The following is a 26,135-nucleotide window of genomic DNA, read 5'->3' on the forward strand; positions in this document are numbered from 1 at the left end:
AAAAGAGCACATACTCAGAAAAGACGATATCATTTTACCCTGAAAAAAAAAAATCATCATCCAAAAAGAGTTTTTAAAGGTGTCTGAATTTCCCATTAAAACTAAATGCAACTCAAAATTAACTATCCTTGTGCACAGGAATGTTAAAGAAGGCCTTAGCTAGATCAAAAACCATTTGCTATCATTTGACACATGGCTGAGAATGGTTCACAGATTTGGGATCCCAGATGCTCCAGAGATAACAACAAAGTTTACTGCCTGTTTATTGCACTTAGGAATAAGTATCATGTTCCCATTGGGCAGAATACTTTGTTTTTTAATGAACGAATGGAGAATGATCTGTAATCAGATTTTGGTTTGATTTGCACCGGTGCAGTCCCTTTTTTCCATTATTTCTCTTGTATCCATATATAATGGTATTTTTATTAATTTGAGGTGAATGTCACCTGGTGACAAGGCTATACATATTTTGTGGGTGGCGGGCATCTTGGGATCTACTAACAATGCTTAAGGGGGCTGTGCATGAACAAATGCCCTGACACAACAAACTGATTACAAGCTGAAGTGGAGCCCAAACCAAGTGAAATCAGTTCTGTCCTTTTGTGTACAGCTGGTGGCAGTGTGGTGATAGAATTGATTCTCCAAAATCTGTAAAAGAAGAAAATCAAAAGCTTTCTCCACAACACGGTAGATAGTGTTTGCTGATGAGAAATGGATGTCAATAAGTATATGGACGGAGGTTATGGTGGGACGGTTTTGCTGTATGATTACTAGTACAGTAAGCTAACTGTTATTCTATACTTGCGTTATTATGAAACAGTTATTAGATCGTTTCTCGGGATGCTCTCGCCTGCTGGTTCACTCTTTACTCACAGGAGGAGTGAGCAGTGCTCAGAAAGTGTTCACCAAACTGAGAGCTGCTAATTCTCACTCTCCACTGCTCTCCTTTCTGAACACTTTATGTCAGGATGAAGCCTGTCTGGATGAGTACACTCATGCTCTAACCACGTAAGTAAACAATACAGCCTGAGTGGAGAAAAGCGATGTAAGCTGTAGCCTAGTGGTTAAGGTACTGGACTAGTAAACTAGTAGAGGGTCGCTGGTTCAAGCCCCACCACTGCCTTAACCTCAATTGCTCAGACTATACATCGATCAACCATAACATTAAAACCACCTCCTTGTTTCTACACTCACTGTCCATTTTATCAGCTTCACTTACCATATACAAGTACTTTGTAGTTCTACAATTACTGACTGTCCATCTGTTTCTCTGCATGCTTTGTTAGCCCCCTTTCATGCTGTTCTTCAATGGTCAGGACCCCCACAGGACCACCACAGAGCAGGTATTATTTAGGTGGTGGATCATTCTCAGCACTGCAGTGACACTGACATGGTGGTGGTGTGTTAGTGTGTGTTGTGCTGGTATGAGTGGATAAGACACAGCAGCGCTGATGGAGTTTTTAAACACCTCACTTTCACTGCTGGACTAAGAATAGTCCACCAACCAAAAATATCCAGCCAACAGCGCCCCGTGGGCAGCATCCTGTGACCACTGATGAAGATCTCAAAGATGACCAATTCAAACAGCTGCAATAGATGAGCGATCGTCTCTGACTTTACATCTACAAGGTGGACCAACTAGGTAGGAGTGTCTAATAGAGTGTACAGTGAGTGGACATGGTATTTAAAAACTCCAGCAGCATTGCTGTCTGATCCACTCATACCAGCACAACACACACTAACACACCACCACCATGTCAGTGTCACTGCAGTGCTAAGAATGATCCACCACCTAAATAATACCTACTCTGTGGTGGTCCTGTGTGGGTCCTGACCATTAAAGAACAGCATAAAAGGGGGCAAACAAAGCATGCAGAGAAACAGATGGACTACAGTCAGTAATTGTAGAACTACAAAGTGCTTCTATATAGTAAGTGGAGCTGATAAAATGGACAGTGAGTGTAGAAACAAGGAGGTGGTTTTAATGTTATGGCTGATCGGTGTATACTGTAATGTAAGTTGCTTTGAATAAAGGCGTCTGCTAAATGCCAAAAATGTAATATGGAGAAGTGTAGCTTTTATTTACATGTAATAATTTGGCTGACATTTTCCTCCATAGTGGATAAGCTGGTAAATTGAGTAAGGTGCAGCACCAAACTACAACAAGACCTGGGTTTGTTTCTTGCCTCTGCAGATTTTGACGTGTCTCTGCGGCCGCCTGGCTAGGCTAAATTGCCCCTAGTTGTGGAGGAGTAATTATGTTAAGGTTCTGGTATTCGGTGAAGTGAGTCTGACCCTTCTAATTAATACCTGGACCCCCAAAAACAGTTCGGGGGTGTGTGTGTGGGGAAGGGGGTCGTTAGTTAGTTAAACTGTTACTTCAGGCAAAACTTGGAAACTTGCTCATTTTAGCATTCATCAGTATGCAGTTTGACACAATCTAATTTAAAAACTATGCTATATGACTTATTTGTTTGACTCAAACATAGTTTACTTACACTTAGGAAAACACTTCGATCTAAAATGCTCTGATAATCCTCTGATTTAAATGTACTTTTAACATGTTCAAGGCCTCCAGTCCCAGAGGCAGCAAAGCAGCCCCATAACATTATGGATCCTCCATCATGTTTCACCTGAGTGCAGTTTTCTTTATAGGCTTTATTTTGTCAGCAGCCCCATAACATAATGGATCTTTCATCATGTTTCAGCTCAGTGCACTTTTCTTTATCGGCTTTATTTTGTCATCTATAAACATAACACTTGTATGCATTGCCAGCGTTCTTTCGTTTGGTTTTATTTGTCCATAGAACATCTTCCCAGAAAAATTGTTGTTTGTCTATGTAAGTTTTGCCAAAGTACACTCACTCACTTTCTTAACCACTTATACAATTAAGGTTGCGGGAGTGCCGGAGCCTATCCCAGCTTTTCGGTGGGCCCTGGACAGGGCGCCAGTACATCACAGGACTGACACACATACCCATTCACCTATAGGGCAATTCAGTGTCTCTGATTAACCTGACTGCATGTTTTTTTGGACTGTGGGAGGAAACCGGAGCTCCCGGGGGAAACCCACACAGACACAGGGAGAACATGCCTCTGCACAGAAAGGACCCAGACCGCCCCGCCTGGGGATCGAACCCAGGACCTTCTTGCTGTGAGGCGATAGTGCTGCTTACTGAGCCACCGTGCCGCCCTTGGCAAAGTACAGTCAATTTTTGTGCTCTTTTTTAGGTAGTGGCGTCCTCCTTGGCCTTCACTTTTATAGCCCTGTTTTTTTCACGGCCTGGCCTATAGTATCGATTGAAACAATCCAGACATCTCCAGCTCAGTTTGAAGTTCTTTGGATGTTGTACATTGATTCTTTACATTTTGAACCATGTTTCATAGGGCTCGCTCATCAAAGTTTGGAACTGTTAAAGCTGGGATGCCAAGTTCTTTGCAGATGTGGCCTTGTACTTGTTTACTGTTAATAACAAAGGATTGTAAACAAGCCAGTCTGGCTTAATGTTTTCCAGATGCTGTTTTTTATTGTTGTGATGCATTTATTTTAATCAAGTTTTTTTTGTGTTGTTCAAATATTTTTAAGTGAGCTCTAAACCTGTAACTCTTCTTTTGCAGCAAGCCACTGGTCTGCCAGTTTCCTGCTGCTTTCAAGTGTGATCTACTGTGTTTTCTGCACCTGCTTCATCCCAGGCTACCACAGGATAGTGTGCTGTCCCTACTCCACTGCCTTAGACAGGAAACAGAACAAAATCCATGGGCTTCTGTCTTAATCAGTCAGCTTCGAAAAGACCTAGAGGATGTGGACTTGAAGGAAGTCACACTCCTTACGCCAAAATGTGTATTGCATTTAGAAGGTCTTTGTGATCGCTTCAAAGACCGTCAAGATAGTGGCGGTTGGGATCTCTGTCTAAATGAACATGAGACTGCTAAACTGTTTACTGATGGTGAACGGGATTCATTTCAGAAAAAGAGAAAGAATGAGAACTCAGATCATCATTTGAATGCAGAGACTGATGGGCCACAAAGTAAAAGGAGAAAGACTGAACTTGTAGATCAGGATGAGACTGAACTTGTAGATCAGGATGAAACTGAAGGTGAAGAGGTTGCTGTGGATCAGGAGGAATCTGATGTTGTAACATTGCAGACTGATAAAGAGCAGGAGGGAATTTCTCCAGGATCACAGCTTGTGTCACAGAAAAGTTCCATGAGTATCTTGCCAGACCACATAAAGGTGAGCTTAATATATATATAAAATACTGGTGACATGACTAGACACTAGGAAGTGGCTCTGTGGCTCATATGCCCCTATTATCCTATTACAAAACCCACATGTCAAGGTATTTGGTGTGTTCAATCAATAGCTTGTATATGTATATTGTAACGTGCAAGCATAACATAACTTTTACCATATCCTAAATTTTGAAGAACACTTGTTTGTCTCTTGTACCATGAAATTGCTTGTTTAATTCATCTTTAAATGAGCTTTGATCCATACACATCTGTCCATTCTTGTTGAAATTAACAAATGTCCACTTTAGTGTCACTAATTGTGCACAAACTTAAAACTGACTCACTCCTGACACCTTGTTTAGCCTACTTAACTAGCATGAGGGTGACACGGTGGTTCAGTGGGTAGCATTGTCACCTCACAGCAAAAAGGCCATGGGTTTAATTCCTAAGTGGAGTGGTCTGGGTCCTTTCTGTGTGAAGTTTGCATGTTCTCCATGCGTCTGTGTGGGTTTCCTCTGGGAGCTCCGGTTTCCTACCTCAGTCCAAAGACATGCAAGTGTGTTGAATTGGAGATACAAAATTGTCCATGATTGTGTTTGACATTAAACTGATGAAATTTGTATAACCAGTAACTACCTGTCATAAATGTAACCAAAATGTGTAAAACATGATGTTAAAATTCTAATAAATAAAATTAATTACTAGAGTGAATTATGCCACCCTGCCACTCACTATTTTGATCCAACCAATAAGCCCTGAGGACTCGAGTTTGTATTTACTCTCTCAGCATACCAGGCAAACATGTCCCATGTGCCAGAGGTTTCCCATTACTGCCCTATGTCATACAGTGGATAGAAAAAGTCGACACACCCCTGTTACAATAGCAGGTTTTTGTGATGTAAAAAAGATAAATCGTTTTAGAATTTCTTTCAATTCAATTGAATAGAGTAAGAATAAAAAACATATTTTTGGGCAGGAGTCTATCAGCAGCGTACTGACTATGGACAGGGTCATTAATGTTTAAGTAGATTTTAATTCATGACGGACCTGATTATGGTGGACCCTGGGGGATTCTGACTGTTTGGATTGATGTCCCACAACAAAACAGTTTGGGTTTTTCTTTTTGATCAGCGCTATTTATATGGGCAGAGAAAAGTCACCAGTTTAAGGGGTTTAAGCATTTTCTCAAACATTTGTTTGTTTACAGTGGCTAAGTGGGTAGCACTGTCGTCTCACAGCAAGAAGGTCCTGGGTTCGATCCCCAATTGGGGCGGTTCAGGTCCTTTCTGTGTGGAGTTTGCATGTTCTCCCCGTGTCTGTGTGGGTTTCCTCCAGGGGCGCCGGTTTCCTCCCACAGTCCAAAGACATGCAAGTGAGGTGAATTGGAGATACAAAATTGTCCATGACTGTGTTCGATATAACCCTGTAAAGTGATGAACCTTGTGTAATGAGTGACTACCGTTCTTGTCATGAATGTAACCAAAGTGTAAAACATGACGTTAAAAAATTCTAATAAACAAACATTTGTTTACTTCTTACTGTAGTAATATGAACACAGGCAAAATATTTTCATTGTGTCAAAGGAACTTGTGTATGTTGAATCTACTGATAATAATTTACTTGCATTTTGTTTTTGTAGACAGCTGTTCATTTGATAAAAGAATTATTGGAGTCTGGAACAGAGGTAAGAGGAATCTGAAGAAGAATCTGGTTTGCATAAAATGTTTAAATTGCGTAATTAAACTGATGTTTTTCCTTTCCTTTCTGTAGTGGGATGAGAGCTGGACTCCTTCACTCAAAGTGCTGAACGAATGCGATTTAAATCAGGTTTGAATTATTAAAGGGGTGGAAAATATACCCTAGATGTGCATTAGTTTTTATTTGATGAGTTTGTTTATGCTAATTATTCTTGCTGATGTTTTCTTCTACAGCTGGAGGTACTGTGTGCAGTGCTGTGTTTAACAGAAGCACCTGAGCAGAGTTTACCACATTTCTGTAGCGGCCTGTTGGCTTTGTCTCCAGATCTCAGCTACAGCACGGCCTGCGTCATTATCAAACATCTTCTACTAGGAAAGGTGTGCACTTTATTTACACGTTAGCATTAACAAACTAGAAGTGGCGTGGCTATTTGTACAGCATAATGACATAAATATTGATGTTTTCTAATCAGGCAGGAAAGTAGCAGAAATTTTATAATTAAATGTTACAAAAGAGGGAAAAAACTGAAATGTTTAAAGGCAATTACCTAAGGTAGGCTGTAAATGAGTATGTCAGTAAACTGACTTTAAATGTGAGTAATCTTTCTTTGACTTTTTTTTATTAATTTACATTTTTTATCTTTTATAATTCTGAGTGAGCTGGTTTGTTAAATATAATAATATTACAGTTATTATTTTTATTTTAGTTATTAAATTCATGTGTTTCACATCATCACCACATGAAAATCTTCTTCCCCTTAAAGCTTCTTTGAGCATCCAAAAAGGTGGAAATCACTCACTTTCTTAACCGCTTATCCAATTTAGGGTTCTGGTGCTGGAGCCTATCCCAGCTTTTCAATGGGCGCAAGGCACACAGTAACACCCTGGACAGGGCGCCAGGCCATTGCAGGGCAGACACACACACACACACACACACACACACACACACACACACCCATTCACCTATAGGGCAATTCAGTGTCTCCAATTAACCTGACTGCATGTTTTTGGACTGTGGAAGGAAACCGGAGCTCCCGGAGGAAACCCACGCAGACACAGGGAGAACATGCAAACTCCGCACAGAAAGGACCCGGACCGCCCCACCTGTGGATTGAACCCAGGACCTTCTTGCTGTGAGGCGATAGTGCTACCCATCGAGCTACTGTGCCGCCCAAGGTGGAAATCAGATGGAGTTAAATCCGGACTATAAGCGTCATTTCCCATTCCATCATGACTGTTCCTCTCTGCACAAAGCAAGGTCTGTAAAGACTCAGGTGACCTATACAGAGCCCTGACCTCAGCCCCACTGAACAGCTTTGGAATAAACTGGAACATCAATAAAAACTTTTTTCGACTAACATCAGTGCCCAGCCATACAAATGCTCACTTTTTTTGTATTTCTACTGCTTCAATTTTTTGTCAAGGGACAATTCTGCCTTAGCTTAGGCTTCAGATTACTGCATAGAAATACTAAAGCTGAATAAACAAATACATTAATTTATACTTTGTTCTTGTTCTCTCTCAGGTTCTCTCTCTCACTGAGCCTGCCTCTCGCTGTCTGGTCACTGCTGTAACCTCTCTCTGCAATCGTTACCCAAGGCCAACCTGTCAAGCACTAATAGAGCCGATTATAAAGGAAGGACACACAGGTAAGGCAAATACAGTCACAGTACAGATCATATCAAAACAAATCACTAGAGCTATAAGGTTAACAACTAGCAGAGGTTTGTCTCACCTAGAGCAAACTCACAAGAAGAATATAAAGTCTTCACACATAATAACCCTATGTGGGGTTTGAACCCAGATCCACAATTCCCTGGTGCTGTGCAGACCACCCACATTTCTGCATTGACTTAAATCTGATATTTTATTTTATTTAAATCTGTCATTACTCTAAACATTTCTTAAATACTGGATGTATCACATTGTTAATGTGAAATAGTACACAGATTTTGGTTTGTAAGTCACAGTTTTGTCCTACAGGAAGTGCTCAGGCTGAACTGCTGTGTCGGTTGATAAAGGACTGCCTTGAACCACATCACAGGCTGCTGGTGTTTCAGTGAGTCAAATTTGATCCTGTATTTGTTGTTTTTGCCTGGAATATTTAACATTATTTAAAATAATATACATTGTGCTTATTCTAGACTGACACTTGTGGGGTCGTGGAATGAAGGTTTGCTGTCTGTCATTCACGACTTGCTGGATTTAAAGGTGAAATACAATTATTTTCTCACAATTATTGTTCAGCAGGTTTACACATCAGTGTGTTTTGACAGATGCCAGAATTGTCCATGTGAATGCAGCTAAATAATAATTGTTGTGGTATTTTATTTTTATTTTGTCTTTTACAATATGTACTTTTTTATTGTACTTTTGTTGTACTTTGTTTTCATAGATTGAGTTGAGTGATGAGGATTTCATGCTCTTTACTAACCAACTGAGCAGTCAGTCTCCACTCTTCACCAAGTCAATGAAATTTTCCAAGATGCTACTCACTGTCCTGACCAAGTTCCAGTCTTATGTAAGTTGAATATTGTAAAATAGGTTAATTCACTCAAGCAATTACAAAATTACTATTACTGCTGTGCAAGAAATGTGCATACACTCAGGCTCAAAACTAGCCTTAAACCTTTGTGTTTTGTACAATCTGATTTAACGCTGGGAAAAATGCATTGGAAGGTGACTGTGTAGAAAAGTGATGTCATTTGTTTTAGAAATTCTTAATAAATAGAGTTTGAAAAAGAACCCTCATACTTTTAAATCGAAACATTAACAGGTTAATGTGTGGCACAGCAGCGTATTACGCTAACACACACAGACCCTGTGCCAACGCCTACTGGCAAACACTGGGGAGTACACCCTAAACTGGGAGTCAGACCATCCACATTTAATTACTAGCAAAAGCATTTACATTCACATTTTCGGCATTTAGCAGACGCTCTTATCCAGAGCAACTTACAGAGGTGCTTCCATAGTAAACATTACCTTACTCTATTTTAAGTAAACAACAGTCCAAGAACACAAATCTGCTAAAACCTGTTAGAACCAAAGTTTTTTTTTTAGTAAGTAAGTAAGTACAAAATTGAAAGTATGAAATATAATAAAATTATGGAGGTTATGAATAAACATGATCAATAAACATTATCAATAAACATTATAAATATACCCTATGGAGGTTATAAATAAAATTGTGGAGGGAAAATGTAAACATTTTGTATGAACTTAATACAATTTACAGAATCATTTTGTATTTCACTAACGCAGCATGTGTGTGCAAAGAAAATAGTTATTTTTCATGTTTTTTTGCTCAATAGTCCCATAGTCACTCAACCAAGTTCTAATGTATGCCACGTGGAAAAATATTAATCAGAATAATTAAACATGGCGTTGTGTTTCCCTGATACTTTTTAGGTGAATGCAGTATGCCAGCATACCCTTTCCTGCTGTATCTCTTTCAATGAGACCTTCCTGAAGAAATCTCTGCAAGTTGCTCTTAAGCGAATTTCTCATTAATGTTATGTAGTTTTGTTTAAAAAAACCTTTATAAATATGCTTATAAAAGTATAATAAAATTGTAAATATATTAACATGTTGCTGTACCTTAGCACTGACCTCAAAGTTTTGAAATAAATGTAAATACAAAATGGTAAACAGTGTGAAATTTTCTGTTTGTGTACGACTGTAATTTACACATTCTCCAGAGTACAAATCTTATTAAAGCTGTATATTTAGTATAATATGTATCTGTTACAGACATATTAGCATTTAACAGGTGTAACGGTTAATCTGCATTATACAGTTGACATGTAGGCAGTGTTTTGAGAGACACTATCATAATAATGCTTGTACTGTATTAAACAATAAATCATCTTTAGCTCAATCCTAATAGGATCCAGCTGGTCCTATTGCAAGAGGATAGTGATGACCACAGCAGTTTTCCTTGTTAATCAGATTTGGTCCGTGTATCATTGTATTGTTTTTATTTGTTTGTTGTCCTAATGAGTTAAGAATGTCAAATATGGCTCTTGTCCCTAAGGCTGCTGTAAGACACATATCACCCATATAACTTAATTTGTACAGGAATTTTGTGCGATACACCTATGATATAGATGCACTTACAACTACTGACTGTAGCCCATCGGTTGCTTTTTACACTTTAAGTCTACTCCATCCACCACTGACCAGACATATTTGGGTGGTGCATCATTCTCAGAACAGCAGTGATACTAACACAGGACATGGTAGAGTGTGTTGTACTGGTAAGAGTATTTTAGGTGTAGCAGTGTTAATAGGATTTTAAATTACCCTAATTTCAGTGCTGGGAACAAAAACAGGGCTCCAACTCCAAGGCTTTCTGTAATTAGAATCTGTTCTAAGCTAGAGAAAGATTAACACACATTTGCATGAAAAAGAAAATAGTTATACTTTTAACTATATACCTACAATGTGTGCTAATAGTGTATGAATGCCAGTAAGGAGGCCAGTAATACCACACACTGCCATTACCATGTTAGTGTTATCATATTTGGTCAGTGGCTGTCCCTATGGGGGTCACTTTTCATTGATTAACAGGAAAGTGGTGGGTAACAAGTGTAACAGATGGAGTAAACCAGTGATTATATACCTAATTGCATCTTTATGATAAATGTTAGTTGAAAATGAGTAAAAATGAGTGATATACAAAATGCATTTATATGATAGATATTGGTCATAAAAAGGCACACACAAGGTATGTTTACTGAATATCTTGGATTGAATCATTTTAAAACCTATTTGTTGTAAAAGGTGCTTTCTACCTAGATTATTGCATTTATATAACAGATTTATTTGGATTTTAGTGGGTATTTTATACGGGTTTTTGTTTTGCAATATTGTATTTAATTTTTTTATTTTTTCAAAGTGCAAAGTTGAAATTTATACTGCAGTTTGTTTTAAAGCAATTTTAAAGTGAACTTTCTTTATTTGTAAATGTTTGTAAAAACTGTGCTTTTGTAATGCTAAAAATAATTATATTAAATATTAAAACTAGGACGTCTTTACTCAAGCATAGTACACAAATGCCACAACCAATATGGCGGCTTCGGAAGCCCATGTTGAATGACGTTGGTCGGGTATAACTAACGTCACTTCCTTTTGTCGGTCCTTTTTTTCGAGCTCGGAGTGGCAGACGAACACGATCCAAAATGAGGTAGAGAAAGATACACGTTAAAACAACATTATTTTGTGTATTTTACTATGTATGTAAAAACATAAGCAGTGCAATGGGTTAATAATGATATAATTTAAGTTTTGATGTCTGTGTTGCTAATAAAATTACAGAATTTAATCAAACCTGACCAGCTATGGCGTTGCCGGTGAGCAGCGTTAGCTTAGCCAAGGTTCATAATGTCCATCCATTGCCATCTCATCACTATCTTACATTATCTGGTTGTCTAGTTTTAAAATAGATTACAGAATGTGTTCAGTATTTGGATTTTTGCTGTATTGTTGGGTAGATGAAGGTATGAAGGTGGTTTCATTATCTTTCATAACGACAGAATCGCATGAACGACGGAAGCCCAGCTGTACACAGAATATACTCTTCTAATTATTGTTCTATTGTTTTATTTACAGTAAGGTCTCAAGAGATATGTTGTACGAGGCGGTTCGGGAGGTCCAGTCTGGTTCTATTGCCAAGAGGAAAAAGTAAGAATCAAATGTCTTAATTTTGACACATTGAAGTATTAAAGTTTAGAGTTAGGTCTGTGAGGTGAAACTACGTCTAGTTTAATAAATACATTTGGGAAATTCTATTCACCCTAACTTTTATTTAAATTACAACATGTATGTTAATATTCCAAGGCATTATCAAAGTATCTTGTATTCATTCTTTGGAAGCTGGGGACAGAAAGCAGTGTGCCTGTGGAGCGGAGAGGTTTGCTCAGGGGTTTAGTGGCGACTTACTGGTAATCAGTACTGCGAGCATGAAGCAGATGCTAAAAATGGCCAAATTCTTATGTATATTAAACTTAATATAAGGTGGCTTTTTGTATACAGCATTAAATGGTTCATGGAGGGTTTTGTGTTGACACTCACTTTGCTATTTTAACTAGATCAAGTTTTGTTTACTAACCAGTATGTTTTGTGCAGGTTCTTGGAGACTGTGGAGCTGCAGGTTAGCTTGAAGAACTATGATCCCCAGAAGGACAAGCGTTTCTCAGGCACTGTCAGGTTCGGACCTTTACTGTTTCACCCAAACTTCTGTCTGCCTGCCCCCTACCCTGCCTGACACTGATTATCAGTAATAAATTTTTAAACCATGCTTATGCTTAGAATAAATTTAAGGCAGGCTAGTGGTAGGCAGTAGAGAAGAAACCTGGGTAGTCTGCCTACCCCCTTAGATGGGTTGGTAAAGCAGACGGACCCCTACCCTGGGTCTTAAAACATGAGGGGAGGCTGTGAGGGGGGCATTCGTGCTCTTACCTCTAAGCCGACAATTTAATTATGACTGTGCTATCAGTACCTGATGCCGGCGTGGTATGGGTAAGACTTTACTTCTGCATCGTTTGATTTGTTAAAAGTTTGTTTCCTATTGATATAAAGTTTAATTTATCAACAGGCTAAAGACCACACCACGTCCCAAGTTCTCCGTGTGCGTTCTTGGAGACCAGCAGCATTGTGATGAGGCCAAGGCTGCTGAAATCCCACACATGGACATTGAGGCTCTTAAAAAGCTCAACAAGAACAAGAAGCTCGTCAAAAAACTGGGTTAGTTACGTATTTAATGGCTAAAATAATGCAGTTGAAAATATTATAAATGAGTGTGTAGTATGATGGTCATTTGATTTCATGTTTTATATATAAAGTAAGGAAAGTATCTCATTTGTTAAGTCATTTGTCATTTGGAGTTAAAAGCATGCCTATGTTTAATTTGTTTTTGATTTTTTGTGAGCCAATCATTAAATTAAATTAGATTAAAACAATCTATACTATTCTGTACCTAATAAGGGTGGGATGGATGCTCTGCTATAGTATACTACTATAAACTATTTCAGTCTAAGAATATGGTTGAACCAAGCTAAGGTATAGGCACTGTGTTGCTCCAATGCAAAGTTGTTTCACAAGATGTTTAGTGAAAGGGGGAACATTAAAGTAAGATAACTAGCTCTACTCAAAGAATGCACAGACAGGAATAGATCACTTATGGCTCTCTTGTATGTAACCATGACCTGAATGACTAAACCCTTTCATAGATTTGGGTTTGCTGTGCTTAGATGATTGACATTTGATTATTCTTTGCAGCAAAGAAATATGATGCCTTTCTGGCTTCCGAGTCCCTGATTAAGCAGATCCCTCGTATCCTGGGCCCTGGCCTCAACAAGGCTGGAAAGTTCCCCTCTCTGCTCACCCACAACGAGAACCTGAACACAAAAGTGGATGAGGTCAAATCCACCATCAAGTTCCAGATGAAAAAGGTATTTCATTGATTTTTCTGTTATTTGATGCTGTTATAATTTTAGAGTATCTTCTACCTTTACTGGTCTGATGTTGGTAATTCATGTCAAAGCTTATTCTTTGCAAGCTTCTGACATATGCTTTACACAAAGTGGGTATTTTTTTATTTTTTTATTTTTTTCCATTTTTTGAAAAGACAATTACACTGTTTAATTATACTTATTACTTTAACACTTCAAACACTGTTCTTGGAGATATATATAATTCCCCCCCACTGTTTTTAAGTAGTGTTTTCTACGTTTGTAACTCAGTCTTAACAGTATACCTTGTAGCACAGTGACTTGGTTATTTAGCAACGTTGCCTACTAATATACTGATGTATTAAATGGTTAAAACGAAGGTGCTGCAAATGCCAAACGTATTCCAGATTGTAAATAGTAGAATGTGTGATGTGTTCAGGTGCTGTGTCTGGCTGTGGCTGTTGGCCATGTAAGAATGTCTGAAGATGAGCTGGTCTACAACATTCATCTGGCTGTTAACTTCCTGGTGTCTCTGCTGAAGAAGAACTGGCAGAATGTCAGAGCTCTCTACATCAAGAGCACCATGGGAAAACCCCAGCGTCTCTATTAGAGATTCTGTCCTCTCTGTTTCTACAATAAATGTGGAGAAATCCGAGTTTTTTGTTGTCTCTTTTTTTTGGCATTTTTTTTTAGGAAAACCTTAATTTACATCAACTTGGCTGATCAGTTATGTGTAGTTAAATAAACAAGCCTGTAGCTTTTAGAAACAGTGAACTGTTGTCTATAGAGTTATCAATTTAATTTGCATACTTTTTGATTAGTCTTTACATTTCTCGGTAGCGTTTAAAAAATAAGAGAAACATCCTTGGAGAGAGGCTACCCTGTCTTTTTGTATTGGCAAAGAGAGAGCACTGCAGCTTGAGGGTGGAGTAGTTTCTGTTTGTATAAGTTTTTTGCTTGAAATGTCTTAGCAAGTTGACAAAATATAATTTTAATCATGTGCAAGTCAAATGTTTAGAATAAAAAGCTGTTTCACAATATGTACAATGTTATTGGCCTAGTAGGTAAATTATGCAATTGGTGATAGTAAATTTCTTGTCAAATTATTAAGTAGTGTTACTTCTCCAGCTAAGCCATGTGAAGAACATGCCAAGCCCTGCACACTCGAGTCTCTTTGATTTGTGACACCTTAGTTGCTTGCGGTTATACCATCCCGAGAAACGTTACTTTGCAGCATGTTTTAGAAAGCGTTTTATGCAGTCTACATACCCAATTCTTGGACATCCCCAGGCTTTAATCCACACCACTGATTACTGTCTGTTGAGATTTGCATGTTTCACGTTTGCATGCATTGCCACGGGGTATTCTCCCACGCTTACCGGTCGGTTCACATTTTTATTTATCTTTAGTAAAATTATAATCCCCAGTGTGCTTGTATTCTTTGTTGTGGTAAAACCGTTTTACTTGGGGAGAACATGAATTACATGAAATAAGGTATTTGGAGTGTAATAGTTTTTAATAAGCTGTGTACTGCGCAATTTAGTGCTGGTAAATTCGGTTCATTTTATGGACTCGGTTAATCTGAGTCACTCAGTAATGTGATCCGATTCAGTTGAGTCACTTGTGCTGACATTCTGATTGCGATTGATTTACTGCATGAAAATGCATTCAAATATCACTTGTCTTCCGTGCACTCTCATCTTTTGCAAATAAATAATTCTCTTGGCGCACCACATTTACCTTGTCAGTGACAAGTTGACACTTTTTTTTTAATCTTGATCATGCGGTAGAGGGGGGTGGACTCACCTACCAATCAGATGTATATTAATGGGTCAAGGGTTTAAAATTACCATGGGGGCTATGATACTCCTTAAGTGGTACAGTACTAAAGTAGCCTGTAAGCATTTGCATTTTAATAATACTATAACTGTATTTTGTTGTTTTGCTTACAAGAAAATATGCTGCATTACTAATTTATACCTTAGGAATTTATACTAGGACAGTTGTAGCCTAGCGGTTAAGGTACTGGACTAGTAAGCAGAAGGTGGCTGGTTCAAACCCCACCACTGCCAGGTTGCCACTGTTGGGCCCTTGAGCAAGGCCCTTAACCCCTAATTGCTTAGACTAGACTGTATGATGTATGTTGCTTTGGATAAAAGCATCCACTAAATGCTGAAAATTTAAATGTACTGATGATAATAATAATAGCATGTGCATAAAATCAGCCACATAACGAACACCAGTGAGTTTTAACTGCTTGTTTATTGGAATATTTAACTTATTACTTAGATTCACGGACTGGAGTCGGTTCAGCCAAATCATCTGAGTCTGCAGTGCTTCATCTGAGCTGCTCAGTCGCCTTGTGTACTTAGCAGCCAGTCAGAGGACTCATAGGATCTGGGTTAATTGAGATTTCGGACTCGTGATTCCTGATTCAGTACAAAGATTCGAATCATTAACCCGGGTGATTCAGGAACCGCCCAGCTCTACTGCGCATGTGCACAGGTGCTCGAGTTGTAGTTCACGGTTCAGTAGCTGCACTTTGGTTGTACCGTGGTATCTGACGTAGCCGAGATGAGAATGTTGACGGTGTTATTAAACTCACCTACACCGAAGTGTAAATTACCCTAGTGTGTTTTTATCTTGGGTACTTGGAGATAAGTTTCTCCTGTCTCTCTTTGCATTTTACCCGTTCTTCATGTTACAAGAGGTAAGGAGCAAATCCCGGTCCCCAAGACCCTGAAGCTGTCCGACTTTAATGTCACCTGTTAAATCTGCTGTTCTGAAGTTGGATGAAAAAAGTGCTAAATACTATAAAGATAATTTTCACTACTCATTATTGATGTTTACTAGAGACCATACCTGTCAAGTTTTGGATTTAAAAATAAGGGAAATTTTCCGCCGTGCGCTTCGAGCCGTCCCACCAGCCCAACCGAGGTTCAGTATCCCTTACATTTTAAGACAGGTTTACAAGAAATCTAAAATAACCACCTGTGAACCACTTACAAACTACAATTAGATGATCAGAATCTGATAGGCCTACCTTTGTTGACACTGAAATGCTGTGGACATTCCTACATATGTAATTCTTATAATACAGCCTAAATGAAAACACAAAAGGGAATTGAAGCACATTTATTTATTTTACATATTTTCAGCATATATACACATTGCTTGTCTTAAAGTGAAACAAACACATTTTATTTTCTTCTCCTCTTTAGAAAGGTACATTCGATGTCCCATTTCTCTAGATATTTACATGCAGTCTTTACTTTTTTGGCAGGAATGCCCTCTCTCTCCTCTCATCCATCCATCTCTCCCTGTTCCAGGTTTGTTCCCGCTGTCCGCACTAACCTCGCGAGAACTGCCACCCAGTGGAGGTTAGTGACATTTCAGTTTGGAGAGGCACAGGAATGTTTTTTAAAATTATAATATAATACGGGAAATTTACGGGAAAATACTAATACGGGAGGACGGCGGGAAAGAGGGGTAAAATACAGTAGTTTCCCGGCCAAAACGGGAGACTTGACAGGTATGCTAGAGACAGCATGTGTGTTTAAAGTTAACACAGGAAATTAGGTGTTAAAAATCAGTGCCACTTTGCATCTTTCACCAGACTTAAAGTAGTGTGAAGATGGTACAGAAAGCAATATGTAAGATAATTTCTAGGCTGTAGCTTAGAATGGCTGTGGTAAATGTTTTCTCATGTTTATTTCCTTTCTAAATCCACACTAGTTTAATACATCTTAAAACCACATATTTTTTTGGTAAAAGTGTTGCAAATGTAGGCAAGTCATTCATTTTTAACCAGGCTTTGTTAGCTAGCAGAGACAAGAAACTATGACTATGCTGTTCCACCATACACCACTCCACAGCACTGAAATGATGCATTTTCTGTAATTGTCAACTATTAGTCAGTTTGCACGTTGGTCTTTAAATTGTCAGTTCTTTTGTTTTGGGGTTAAACACATGGAGGTAAAACAGCTTTTGTCAGCTTCATTTTATGTCAAGAGTTTATAACCCTTAACATCATTAGTAAGCAAACCAAGCTTATTTCAAGGCTGTTTTACAACATTTCAACTAGTGCTTCCATTGGCACCAGCTCAACATCAGTTCTTTCCCATAGTTGAGGTTATTTATAAGCACTAGATGCAGCTTTTCCATGCACAGTTATGTAGGAAACTTGTGGCAGTTGGGGTGTGGTTTGGGGCAAAAGCTTCAACAGGAGGATGAATTAGGGGAAAAATGAGGATAATTAGTGGCTTGCTACACCTGGTGGTTTTAATTACCCAGCCTAAATAACACGGACTAAAAGGCATTCTGGTGGTGTGGTGTCTTTTTTGTTTGTTTGTTTTAGGATTAAATACTAGTCTTTTAATTCCTTGTAGGCCAGTTTACAAGTGTGCACATTACAAAAATAGGCTCAAGTCAACACTGGAAAGGTCTCCAGCAGGCCAAGAATAAGGTCTCGCTATGTGCAACAGTACAGATTTGACTCTTCAGCTCCACTTACTTATCTTTGTTTTTGACTAGTATGCTCATCTTAAAGAAGTGTAATTATAATTCTGATAAAACAGGTGACTGTAGAAAGAAAGCTGCCATGCTATTCTATGTTTAATAATATTTTATTATAAATAACATAAAATACATATAAAAAGGTTAGTACATAAATATAATTTAGTAAATAATAGCTGCTAGCACATCTGATAAAGAAAATGATCTGCACTTGTATTAAAATTAAAAAATTAACAAAAGGCCTTCAAAAGTCAGTCTGAATATGCATAGTTACATCTAGCATTAAAACATATAAACTGTAAGTTATACACAAATTAAATTAAAAGGAATAAAATTAAACATAAAATATTTTTTAAGCTTATAATGTAATACATTAAATAACAGTCTAAAACACTAAAAAAGACAAAACTGTGTACCCGACACAAAAATATACATAATAAGTCATTAGACTTAAGACAATAAGACATGAGATTTGTGAAATTGTGATTGTAATCATAGACCAAGACGGACTATAATAATTATAATAATAATATATGGCATGATGCCTTACAAGTAAGTATATCTAAGACGTGAATGTCAGTCTGTCTTTAGGAAATGAAAGGCTCTGCAGCAGGTAAAAAGCTGTACCACATTAATTTGGCTCAGCTTTACCTTTTAAACAATATCATTATAATCAGCATCAGAGTCCATTGGCTCAATAAATAAATTATAAACAATGTGTATTACAGATGAGTGATGATCGTAAGTCAATAAAACATGCTGGTCTAGTTCAGCTAACTGAGGCTTAAACTTGGCTTACAATCTCACAGTCTTGTTTTTCATACCACTGCAGAGGGGTTCCATCAGCGGCTCTCTGCAGGATCACTTTCTGAGGAGTCTACAAAAAAAACAACAACAAAAAACTATACGTCAGGGTTTTTGTATGCTTTATAATTCCTGTTTGTTATTTCACTTATTTATTGAAACATAATTAGTTATCATTTATTAATTCAGCTTAGTAGCTTAGTAACAGCTGCATCCTGATCAGAGCCGTGGTAGGTTTGGGGTATGGATACACTCTGGCACAGGCCCCAATCCATCAAGTGCCCTGCAATATATTAATGCACTTTCTGCATTGCACTCCTGTGGTGCCAGACTCACTGCAGCCCTGTTCAGCATGAAGCATTTACAAAACATGAACGACTAAATGAAATAATTTTTATTATGATAAATTATACTAATTCTACAATATGACTCTAAAAGTAGTTGAAGATAGTTTAGGCTCCTCATGACTATGGTATTTTAACCCCTTAGTCATCTGACAGATTTCCATACCCCACAGTCACTAAAATACAAAATATTACTCAATTAATCAAACTACCTATATTATGTAATAGGTAGATTATGTTGGAATAGCAGGGTCTGGGCAATTTTAGACAAACTTTTAGCTAAAATGTTTCTTAAAGCAGTACTGACTAGCATGAGAACACATTTTACTGTAAATGTGATAGGATTAAGATTACCCCTACACCTTCCAAACAAAAAGACTGTTAACCTTCCTTGAATGCTATTTTTTAAACAACAAAAATACAAGTTTTTGAAATCACTTCTTATTCCGCGATGTGGTCAAGGCCTTGTTGTTAAAATGAGAAATACATTGATTACAAAGATTTTTTCTTTACCTGTCTTTGAGACTGTATCTGGTTGTAGGCCGGCGGCTCTTTATTGGGGGTACGTTTTATAGGCTTATGCTGCTCCTGTGGCTGAAGCTTCTGAAGCATCTCTGTTGCATTATTCTTCTGATGCCATGTCTTGAGGTCATTTGTGACCACATCCCGAAGAAACAACCTGCCTTGGTGACTGGGGTACTCCCTCAGTGAAGTGGTGCGAGCCAGACTGGAGTAAGGTGGAGGCATACGCTTGGGAGAAGTCACGTCCACTTGCTGTTGTTTATTTGTGTTTGGTGTGGCTGACGGCAAGTTCATTTTCCCCTTTTCTTTCTCTGACAACATCCTTTCCTGACTCTTCTCCCGACAGGAACCGGTGACAGTTTGTCTGTTGATGGGTTTGTTTACAGTTTGGTTGTTTTGGGGAGGGAGCTTAGGAGCAGAGCGCTGGCTTTGAGAGTTGTTCTGAAGAGTGCGATGATACCCATAAGGAGGTGGGAGAGCTTTGGTAGCCTCGGTCGTGGATTCACGGCTGGATGAGCTACTAAAGGAGGATATGGAGTGCTCTGAACTGCTGTCTTCTGAGCTGCATTGATAAAGGCGCTGCACTGAATAAGCCAGGGCAAAATCAGTAACCCGCCGACGTGGCAGCTTTGTTCTTTCGCGACTTAGGTCCAAGCCTGGTTTGTTCACATCTGGCTTAGGTCTTAAAATCCTGAACAAAACATGATGACCGTGTTAGACAGCTGAACTAGACTCACAATGCAGAACTGATGATGCCATGCTAAATATTGTTTTCTTATTTCTAAACTAAAACCCAAAAAGCATTTAAATGTTTCAATGTAGCACTTTAATGTACCCTTCCCATAATTCACCACATGCTCCTGTTCTATCACAACTAAGTGAACATCTGTAAAACTGTCCTATTGTCAAGAACTACCTGACTAGGTTTAATATAGAAATTGTGTCTTATCATTTAGAAGTGTGTTAGCAAGTGTTAGTGATTATAAACTGCTAGATTTTGTTCCTTACACTGAACTACGTTTGCTATCATAAATAATCAGACATATGCCTGAAATGTATTTTCCTATTTTCCAGTTTTACCAAACACACATAAGATCCCTGCTCTGATGACTACTTTGAACGTGGGGCATCACTTATAGTTCTGTCTGAAAATAAGGCATTTGAGGAGCCAGTTTCATGAAATACAAATGTAAATCTGATTGCAGATTTGATCACATCTTGCATTCTTACCTGAATGACTGGGAGATATGGCGGCGCAGTGGCAGCTCTGGGGTGGTGGGGGCGCTGTTAAAGTTGTTATTCTGCATTGCCAGACTCTTAAACACGAACTGCGGAGCAGGAGGAATGTCATCCAGTCTCAGGTCAGACACTGTGTCTGTTGGACTGCTGTGGGACACAGAAGCCATATAAGCCATATACTTACATATGTTGTCATCTTCAAAACAAGTTAATGTAAAAAATAATAACATAATGACTTTGCCAACATAATGACATGGCAAAGACATCAGTGAGTCTTTGCCACCCAACAACCTGTTGGCAGTTCGTGGCTTGTCACCTCTTGAACCACTGCTGGTCGGTTCTCATCATTGCCTGTGAGCATCCCATGCTGTTTGTGAGTCATATTACCATTACGATTTTGCCTTATCAAAGTCACCTAGGTCTTTTTGCATCCCTGACTGTGACATTCACCACTGTTATGAAATAGGCATTGCCTTTTTGTTTGACATGTTATCAACAAGATCCATGTTTGGATATGGAAATGTATATGGAAAAATATATAGCCATATTTGGAGTGTAGAAATTTGGTGCTTAGACTATATGGCCAAAAGTATGTGGTCACCTGAACAGAAGATTGTTAGACATTTTATTATTACAAAATCAACAGTCACTGTGTCTTTAATAGAGTTTTCTCATAATTCCTTTTTTTACATAAATAATGTGATTTTCTTACTTACAAATTTACTTAAGTGCTTAAACTATTCAGTGCATCTCCTCACCTTGACCTGCTGCTGCTGACAGAGGAAGGCTTCTTCAGTTTCTGGTAGGGCTGATCTAGACTGGATTCCTTCCATGGTGTATTTTGGACAGGTGATCGCTCATATTCCAGGCTAGAGCTGGAACCGGTCTGCTTTGCACAACGGCGGGGTGAAAGGGTAAATGTCGGCAAGGGTAAACGGCCCCCAGAAATAGGAGACATCGGGGACATCGGACCTGTTTCAAAATCTTTAGATAGACAATAGTAGATATATATTAGTAAAATTCTTGTTTATTCATAAGTCATATGATTAAGCAGCATGAAAGGATGGAACGACTCTCACCATCATCCAGGGCTGCAGCATCTGACAGAGAGCTGTCATCAGATATGGACAAGTCTAGAAATTAGAACCAAAAGTACAGTTTTTAAAAATTATTTGTAGTTAATACATGTGCTGCTGATATTAAATGTTATATTGTGGTAAATAGTTAAAGGGATATTATGTAAAGCATAATAGGACAAGAGTGTGGGAAGGGGTGTTCTGAGTCTTATAGCATCCTATAATGCCAAGTGATAAAAAAAGAAAACAAGTATCAACATTTTCTTAGTATTTTTGCACATTCATTTAACCAATGATTACCGCTATGATTATTGTCAGGTCATCTTTAAATAAATGTTTTGATTAATTGTCATACCAATTAGTTTAATGAATTGAGGTACTTTTGCACCTTTTGGTTAATTTATGTTTCTGTCTTTTTTTCTGTTTCTCCCCTGTACACAGAAGGGTTTGATGCACTGTGTTGTGACACATTCACCTCATCATCAGTAATACAATTATCTGCAATTTGAGCCACAGTAGCCCTTTTGTTAGTCTGTACCAGTTCTAAGTTCAAATCTTTAGACCCACCCTGCCATAAAAAGGCTCAGAGATGCTGTACTGACTTCTATTAATAAAAGATCTATTATAAAGTCACACAATTACTACAGACAATTTATTGAAAACAGCACAGAAAAGTCAGTCTAAAGGCTTACCTCTCTGTCTGGAGGTACGGCATGTCTGTCGTGAAACACAGCCATGGTTACTGCAATGTTTCTGCACAGCTTCCTGCAGCTCCTTCATTTTCTTTAACTCGCGTTTGCACTGCTGCAGTCGACTCTTCCTCACTGGCTTGCTGAGGTGTTCCTCAAGGGACAGCCTTCGGGAGGCCTCATAAATCTGCCTCTGGAGAGCCAGATCTGCTTCTAGTGCATGCAGCACTGATTCCTAAAAGTGCCCAGTAACAGCAATGTAATCAGCACACGCAGGTTTATATGAAATGCCTTATTAGCCAAATGAACTGTTGGGTATAAAACTAAAATAACACCTAAAAGAATATTTTTCTTGGTGATCTGTACATTGATCAACATGAACATCTGGGGATCCAAAGTCCCTACTTTTTCAATGGGAGAGATGACACTCCTGTCTCCACTGTCTGTGAAACAATACCCTTTACCGGGCATTTGTACTTTCTCCAAGCATGGTGATTTGTCACCATACCATTGTGTAAACTTCAGTTAGAGAAAATGCAGTGGCTGTCTCAAAAGACTAACATGCCAGCTTTGATCCTCCCAGAATAGCAGCTGTTGTTCATTTGGGTGCCTTAGATAGTGTGTCAGAGACATCAACTTAATGTGGTAAAAATTTAGTTAAGAATAATATTGAGTTATATCTATATTGTTTACCTCTCCTTCCTGAAGCAAGCCTTCATCCAGTTTAAAAGAGGCACCCACACGTCTCCGTATCTGTGGAGGCTTCTCGTTCTGCAATAATGGATAGTCAGGTGGCAGCTTTCCAGTAAGTTCCTGTAAAAACAAAATAATTTATTAACATATTAACATAATCATTATCATAACAATTAGACGTTGTTGTTTAAAGGAAACATTACTTCTTTTTTTTAGAACTATAAACACCAAAAATAAGTGGGCTCAGTTTGTGTTGGCTTCTATTCATCAAGCAGATGTTTTTATGCAATGCGGCAACACCCACAACAGGACTTTATGGTGGACCTACCACTAAATCTTCAGGGATTCTGTCCCACTGTGAATAAGAAACACCCCAACCAACTTGTAAAGAAGCATCTGTTTCTCCACTGCTGACTCGCTTTAGTGACTCTATTGAAATTGTCTTTTCTAAACAAAAGAATGGCTACCAAAGCCAAGCTGATGCAAACCAATTGGTCAGACAATTCAACTGAGAGCTTATGCTTAATAATAAAGATATCTAAATATGTAACTACACAACAATTTGCTGAGCGTAGTAAAAAACAAGTAAAAGATACTTACAGCCTCTCTGACACAAAGTTTCTTCAGCTCTAGAAAACACATCTCCAGTCTGTCCTCTAGAGCCTGCTGTTTAAGTCTCATGGCCCGTGTGTGAATACTTAAATCCTTCACAGGGGATGTAGGGCTGTCGGGACCTACACAAGTATAAATTGTAATATACATCTTCATTTAGACAGTCATGGCAGTTGAGAATTAAATACATTGAAAGAGGCCTAAGCTTAATTTCAAAACTTTAATTAAATTTACTAATAATGCACAAAATCATATTCAACACAGTGAAAGTGGATCAGTGATATAAATACACTCAATACATACTTGTGCCCATAACAAAACGGTCCATTCACACTACATGACTTTCCAAGTTGTTAGGTCACTGTACAGTTCACACTACACAACTGGATCTCTTGTAATCGGGAGTCTTTCAGGTCGGTGTGGCTTTCACACTACACAACTGGATCTCTTTCAGGTCGGTGTGGCTTTCACACTACATGACTGATCGGCTATAGGGGGTTTCACACTACATGATCTATCACCAACTGGAATTGCAGGCGAGCTTCTGCGGTCTCCCAAACTACGATTTGTCACGAAAACAAACGCGAGAAGTGATGAGGGGTTTGATGATTTCATGTTCAAAAATGCACGTCAACAAGTAGCGAGCGATCAAAGTTTGTGCGCTGATGTGCAGCGAAAAACAAGTAGGAAAAATAGGAACAGCATGGAGTGTTCTATACTGAGTTGGAGGTTAAAAAGATATTTTTTTGCAATGCAACGTTGATATTATGTTTTGTAGAGAACGATAAGGTCAGAAATACTGTATTAAACTTGTGTGTATGCCGATGTATTCTGATATAAACTATATTGTGCCCCTGCTTCTCCCCCCCCCCCCCCCACACACCCACACACACACCGTATCTTGCGTTCTCATTGGCTGTTCGACATAGCACTCATTGCCAGTCGGCCAACTCAGATCCAGATATTTGACATGCTAGAAATCTCTCTTCGGTCACCGGATCAAGTTTTTGAGAAGTTCACACATAGCGATTGAGAGCCGAGTTTCGATCACCAAGCGAACACCGAGTTGCTTCCGAGCCGGCAAATCTAGCACCGACCAGTCGCCGAGCGAAAATCAGGGCAAAAATCGTGTAGTGTGAACTAGGCATTAGGTGTAAAATAACAAAACTACTACAACTACTGCACAATGTCAAATTCTTATTTGTTAGTTATCATGTGACCATTTCTCTTAAATGTGGATTTCTACCTTGCTTACTACAGTTTTGTAGTGTATGTGTCCAGAAATAAGGTATTACAGCTAAGAACTAGACTGTAATATAATGTAATGTATCAAGAAGAAAGCTTTTTTTATTTAAAGAGCAAACAAAAGTATCCTCATTTATACTAATAACAGAATAAAGTAACCGTTCCACTGGTGGTGTTCTAAATGTGGTGGTATGTGTTTAGGAATCCAGCTCTAGTGTACAGAGGTAATGCAGTTATAAAAAACATTTCCCAAAAAAGAACTTTAGTCAGTAGCATCCAATTATAATAGTATAACCTGGTGGATTGAAATATATAGGTCTATATAGTTTACATTCAAATAAAAATGTATTTCAAGTTTAAATATTAATATAAATATTAACAATACTGTCACTTTACTACTGGAAAAGTAACAGCTTCACTATCTATACAGATCGACTAAATACTACACTTAAGTTGCCATGCAACTGGAAGAAATGTAATTATGGACTGACTCATACAAACTCAGTAATGAGATTTTGTCCAAAATCAGATTTTTTGCAGTTGGCTTATTATTCCATATATGAGAATCCACTCTTAAAGCTGCAGTATGTAGAGCTCTGCGGAAGAAATAATGATATAGCAAGCATTACCAGAGGTACTTACCAGAATTTAGGATGATTCCACTGTCTGAATCACTGATTTCTTCTTTGCAGTCCATGTTTTCGTGTGAGTTCTGCTTCAGGTTTGACTGATTTAAGGTTTCCTGTTCATGTAAAACACAGTGTGAGATTGAATTTTCGCTTTTAACTCATACTGCTTGTTATCCTACTGTTTATCTACCACTTGATATTTGTAAACCAAATGTGCGTCATGTGATTTGCAAAGCTCACCCTGCTTAAGCAAATGCAGAGAGCACTGGTTTCAAAGCATCTTCTAGTAAACAACTTAAACTAGGGAAAGTGCAACTGGTCTCTTTGAGCACATCCACCCACTCTTTAGTCCACACACACCTCCTCCACTGCTTTAATGTCAG

At 38.4% G+C, this 26,135-nt stretch overlaps 3 protein-coding genes across 3 annotated transcripts; 2 read left to right on the top strand and 1 right to left on the bottom strand.

Moving 5' to 3' along the window:
* Positions 1–811: 811 nt before the first annotated feature.
* On the top strand, positions 812–9,537 carry fance (FA complementation group E). The gene is made up of 10 exons (XM_062998347.1): positions 812–1,008; positions 3,619–4,234; positions 5,873–5,917; positions 6,004–6,060; positions 6,165–6,308; positions 7,456–7,579; positions 7,914–7,989; positions 8,075–8,141; positions 8,326–8,451; positions 9,342–9,537. The coding sequence occupies exons 1-10, from the start codon at positions 812–814 to the stop codon at positions 9,441–9,443; spliced, it is 1,554 nt and encodes a 517-aa protein (XP_062854417.1). The 3' UTR covers positions 9,444–9,537.
* A 2,735-nt stretch (positions 9,538–12,272) lies between these two features.
* Positions 12,273–14,039, top strand: rpl10a (ribosomal protein L10a). The gene is made up of 4 exons (XM_062998964.1): positions 12,273–12,452; positions 12,529–12,677; positions 13,212–13,384; positions 13,824–14,039. Exons 1-4 carry the CDS (start codon positions 12,436–12,438, stop codon positions 13,992–13,994), a joined length of 510 nt encoding a protein of 169 aa, XP_062855034.1. The 5' UTR covers positions 12,273–12,435; the 3' UTR covers positions 13,995–14,039.
* Positions 14,040–18,511: 4,472 nt separating this feature from the next.
* Positions 18,512–25,820, bottom strand: inavaa (innate immunity activator a). Its single transcript, XM_062998348.1, has 9 exons — positions 25,766–25,820; positions 23,867–24,000; positions 23,267–23,386; positions 22,577–22,808; positions 21,888–21,941; positions 21,567–21,792; positions 20,800–20,955; positions 19,561–20,260; positions 18,512–18,776 (listed from the first exon to the last, which is right to left on the bottom strand). The coding sequence occupies exons 1-9, from the start codon at positions 25,818–25,820 to the stop codon at positions 18,684–18,686; spliced, it is 1,770 nt and encodes a 589-aa protein (XP_062854418.1). The 3' UTR covers positions 18,512–18,683.
* Between the last annotated feature and the right edge of the window lie 315 nt (positions 25,821–26,135).

This window comes from Trichomycterus rosablanca, chromosome 7 (assembly GCF_030014385.1).
Source record: "Trichomycterus rosablanca isolate fTriRos1 chromosome 7, fTriRos1.hap1, whole genome shotgun sequence".
In the NCBI taxonomy this organism is placed as follows: Eukaryota; Metazoa; Chordata; class Actinopteri; order Siluriformes; family Trichomycteridae; genus Trichomycterus; species Trichomycterus rosablanca.

What these genes read in the sequence shown, in the direction of transcription:
- rpl10a (XM_062998964.1), top strand. An exon ending in GAAGCTCGTCAAAAAACTGG is followed by an intron (nt 12,678 to 13,211) that starts GTTAGTTACGTA and finishes TATTCTTTGCAG; the next exon opens with CAAAGAAATATGATGCCTTT. An exon ending in TCAAGTTCCAGATGAAAAAG is followed by an intron (nt 13,385 to 13,823) that starts GTATTTCATTGA and finishes TGATGTGTTCAG; the next exon opens with GTGCTGTGTCTGGCTGTGGC.
- fance (XM_062998347.1), top strand. Translation starts at nt 812, where the DNA reads ATGAAACAGTTATTAGATCGTTTCTCGGGATGCTCTCGCCTGCTGGTT. An exon ending in TACACTCATGCTCTAACCAC is followed by an intron (nt 1,009 to 3,618) that starts GTAAGTAAACAA and finishes CTTCTTTTGCAG; the next exon opens with CAAGCCACTGGTCTGCCAGT. An exon ending in ACGACTTGCTGGATTTAAAG is followed by an intron (nt 8,142 to 8,325) that starts GTGAAATACAAT and finishes TTGTTTTCATAG; the next exon opens with ATTGAGTTGAGTGATGAGGA.
- inavaa (XM_062998348.1), bottom strand. Translation starts at nt 25,820, where the DNA reads ATGGACTGCAAAGAAGAAATCAGTGATTCAGACAGTGGAATCATCCTA. An exon ending in GCTTGCTTCAGGAAGGAGAG is followed by an intron (nt 22,809 to 23,266) that starts GTAAACAATATA and finishes GGGCACTTTTAG; the next exon opens with GAATCAGTGCTGCATGCACT. An exon ending in GTCAGCAGCAGCAGGTCAAG is followed by an intron (nt 20,956 to 21,566) that starts GTGAGGAGATGC and finishes TGTGTCCCACAG; the next exon opens with CAGTCCAACAGACACAGTGT.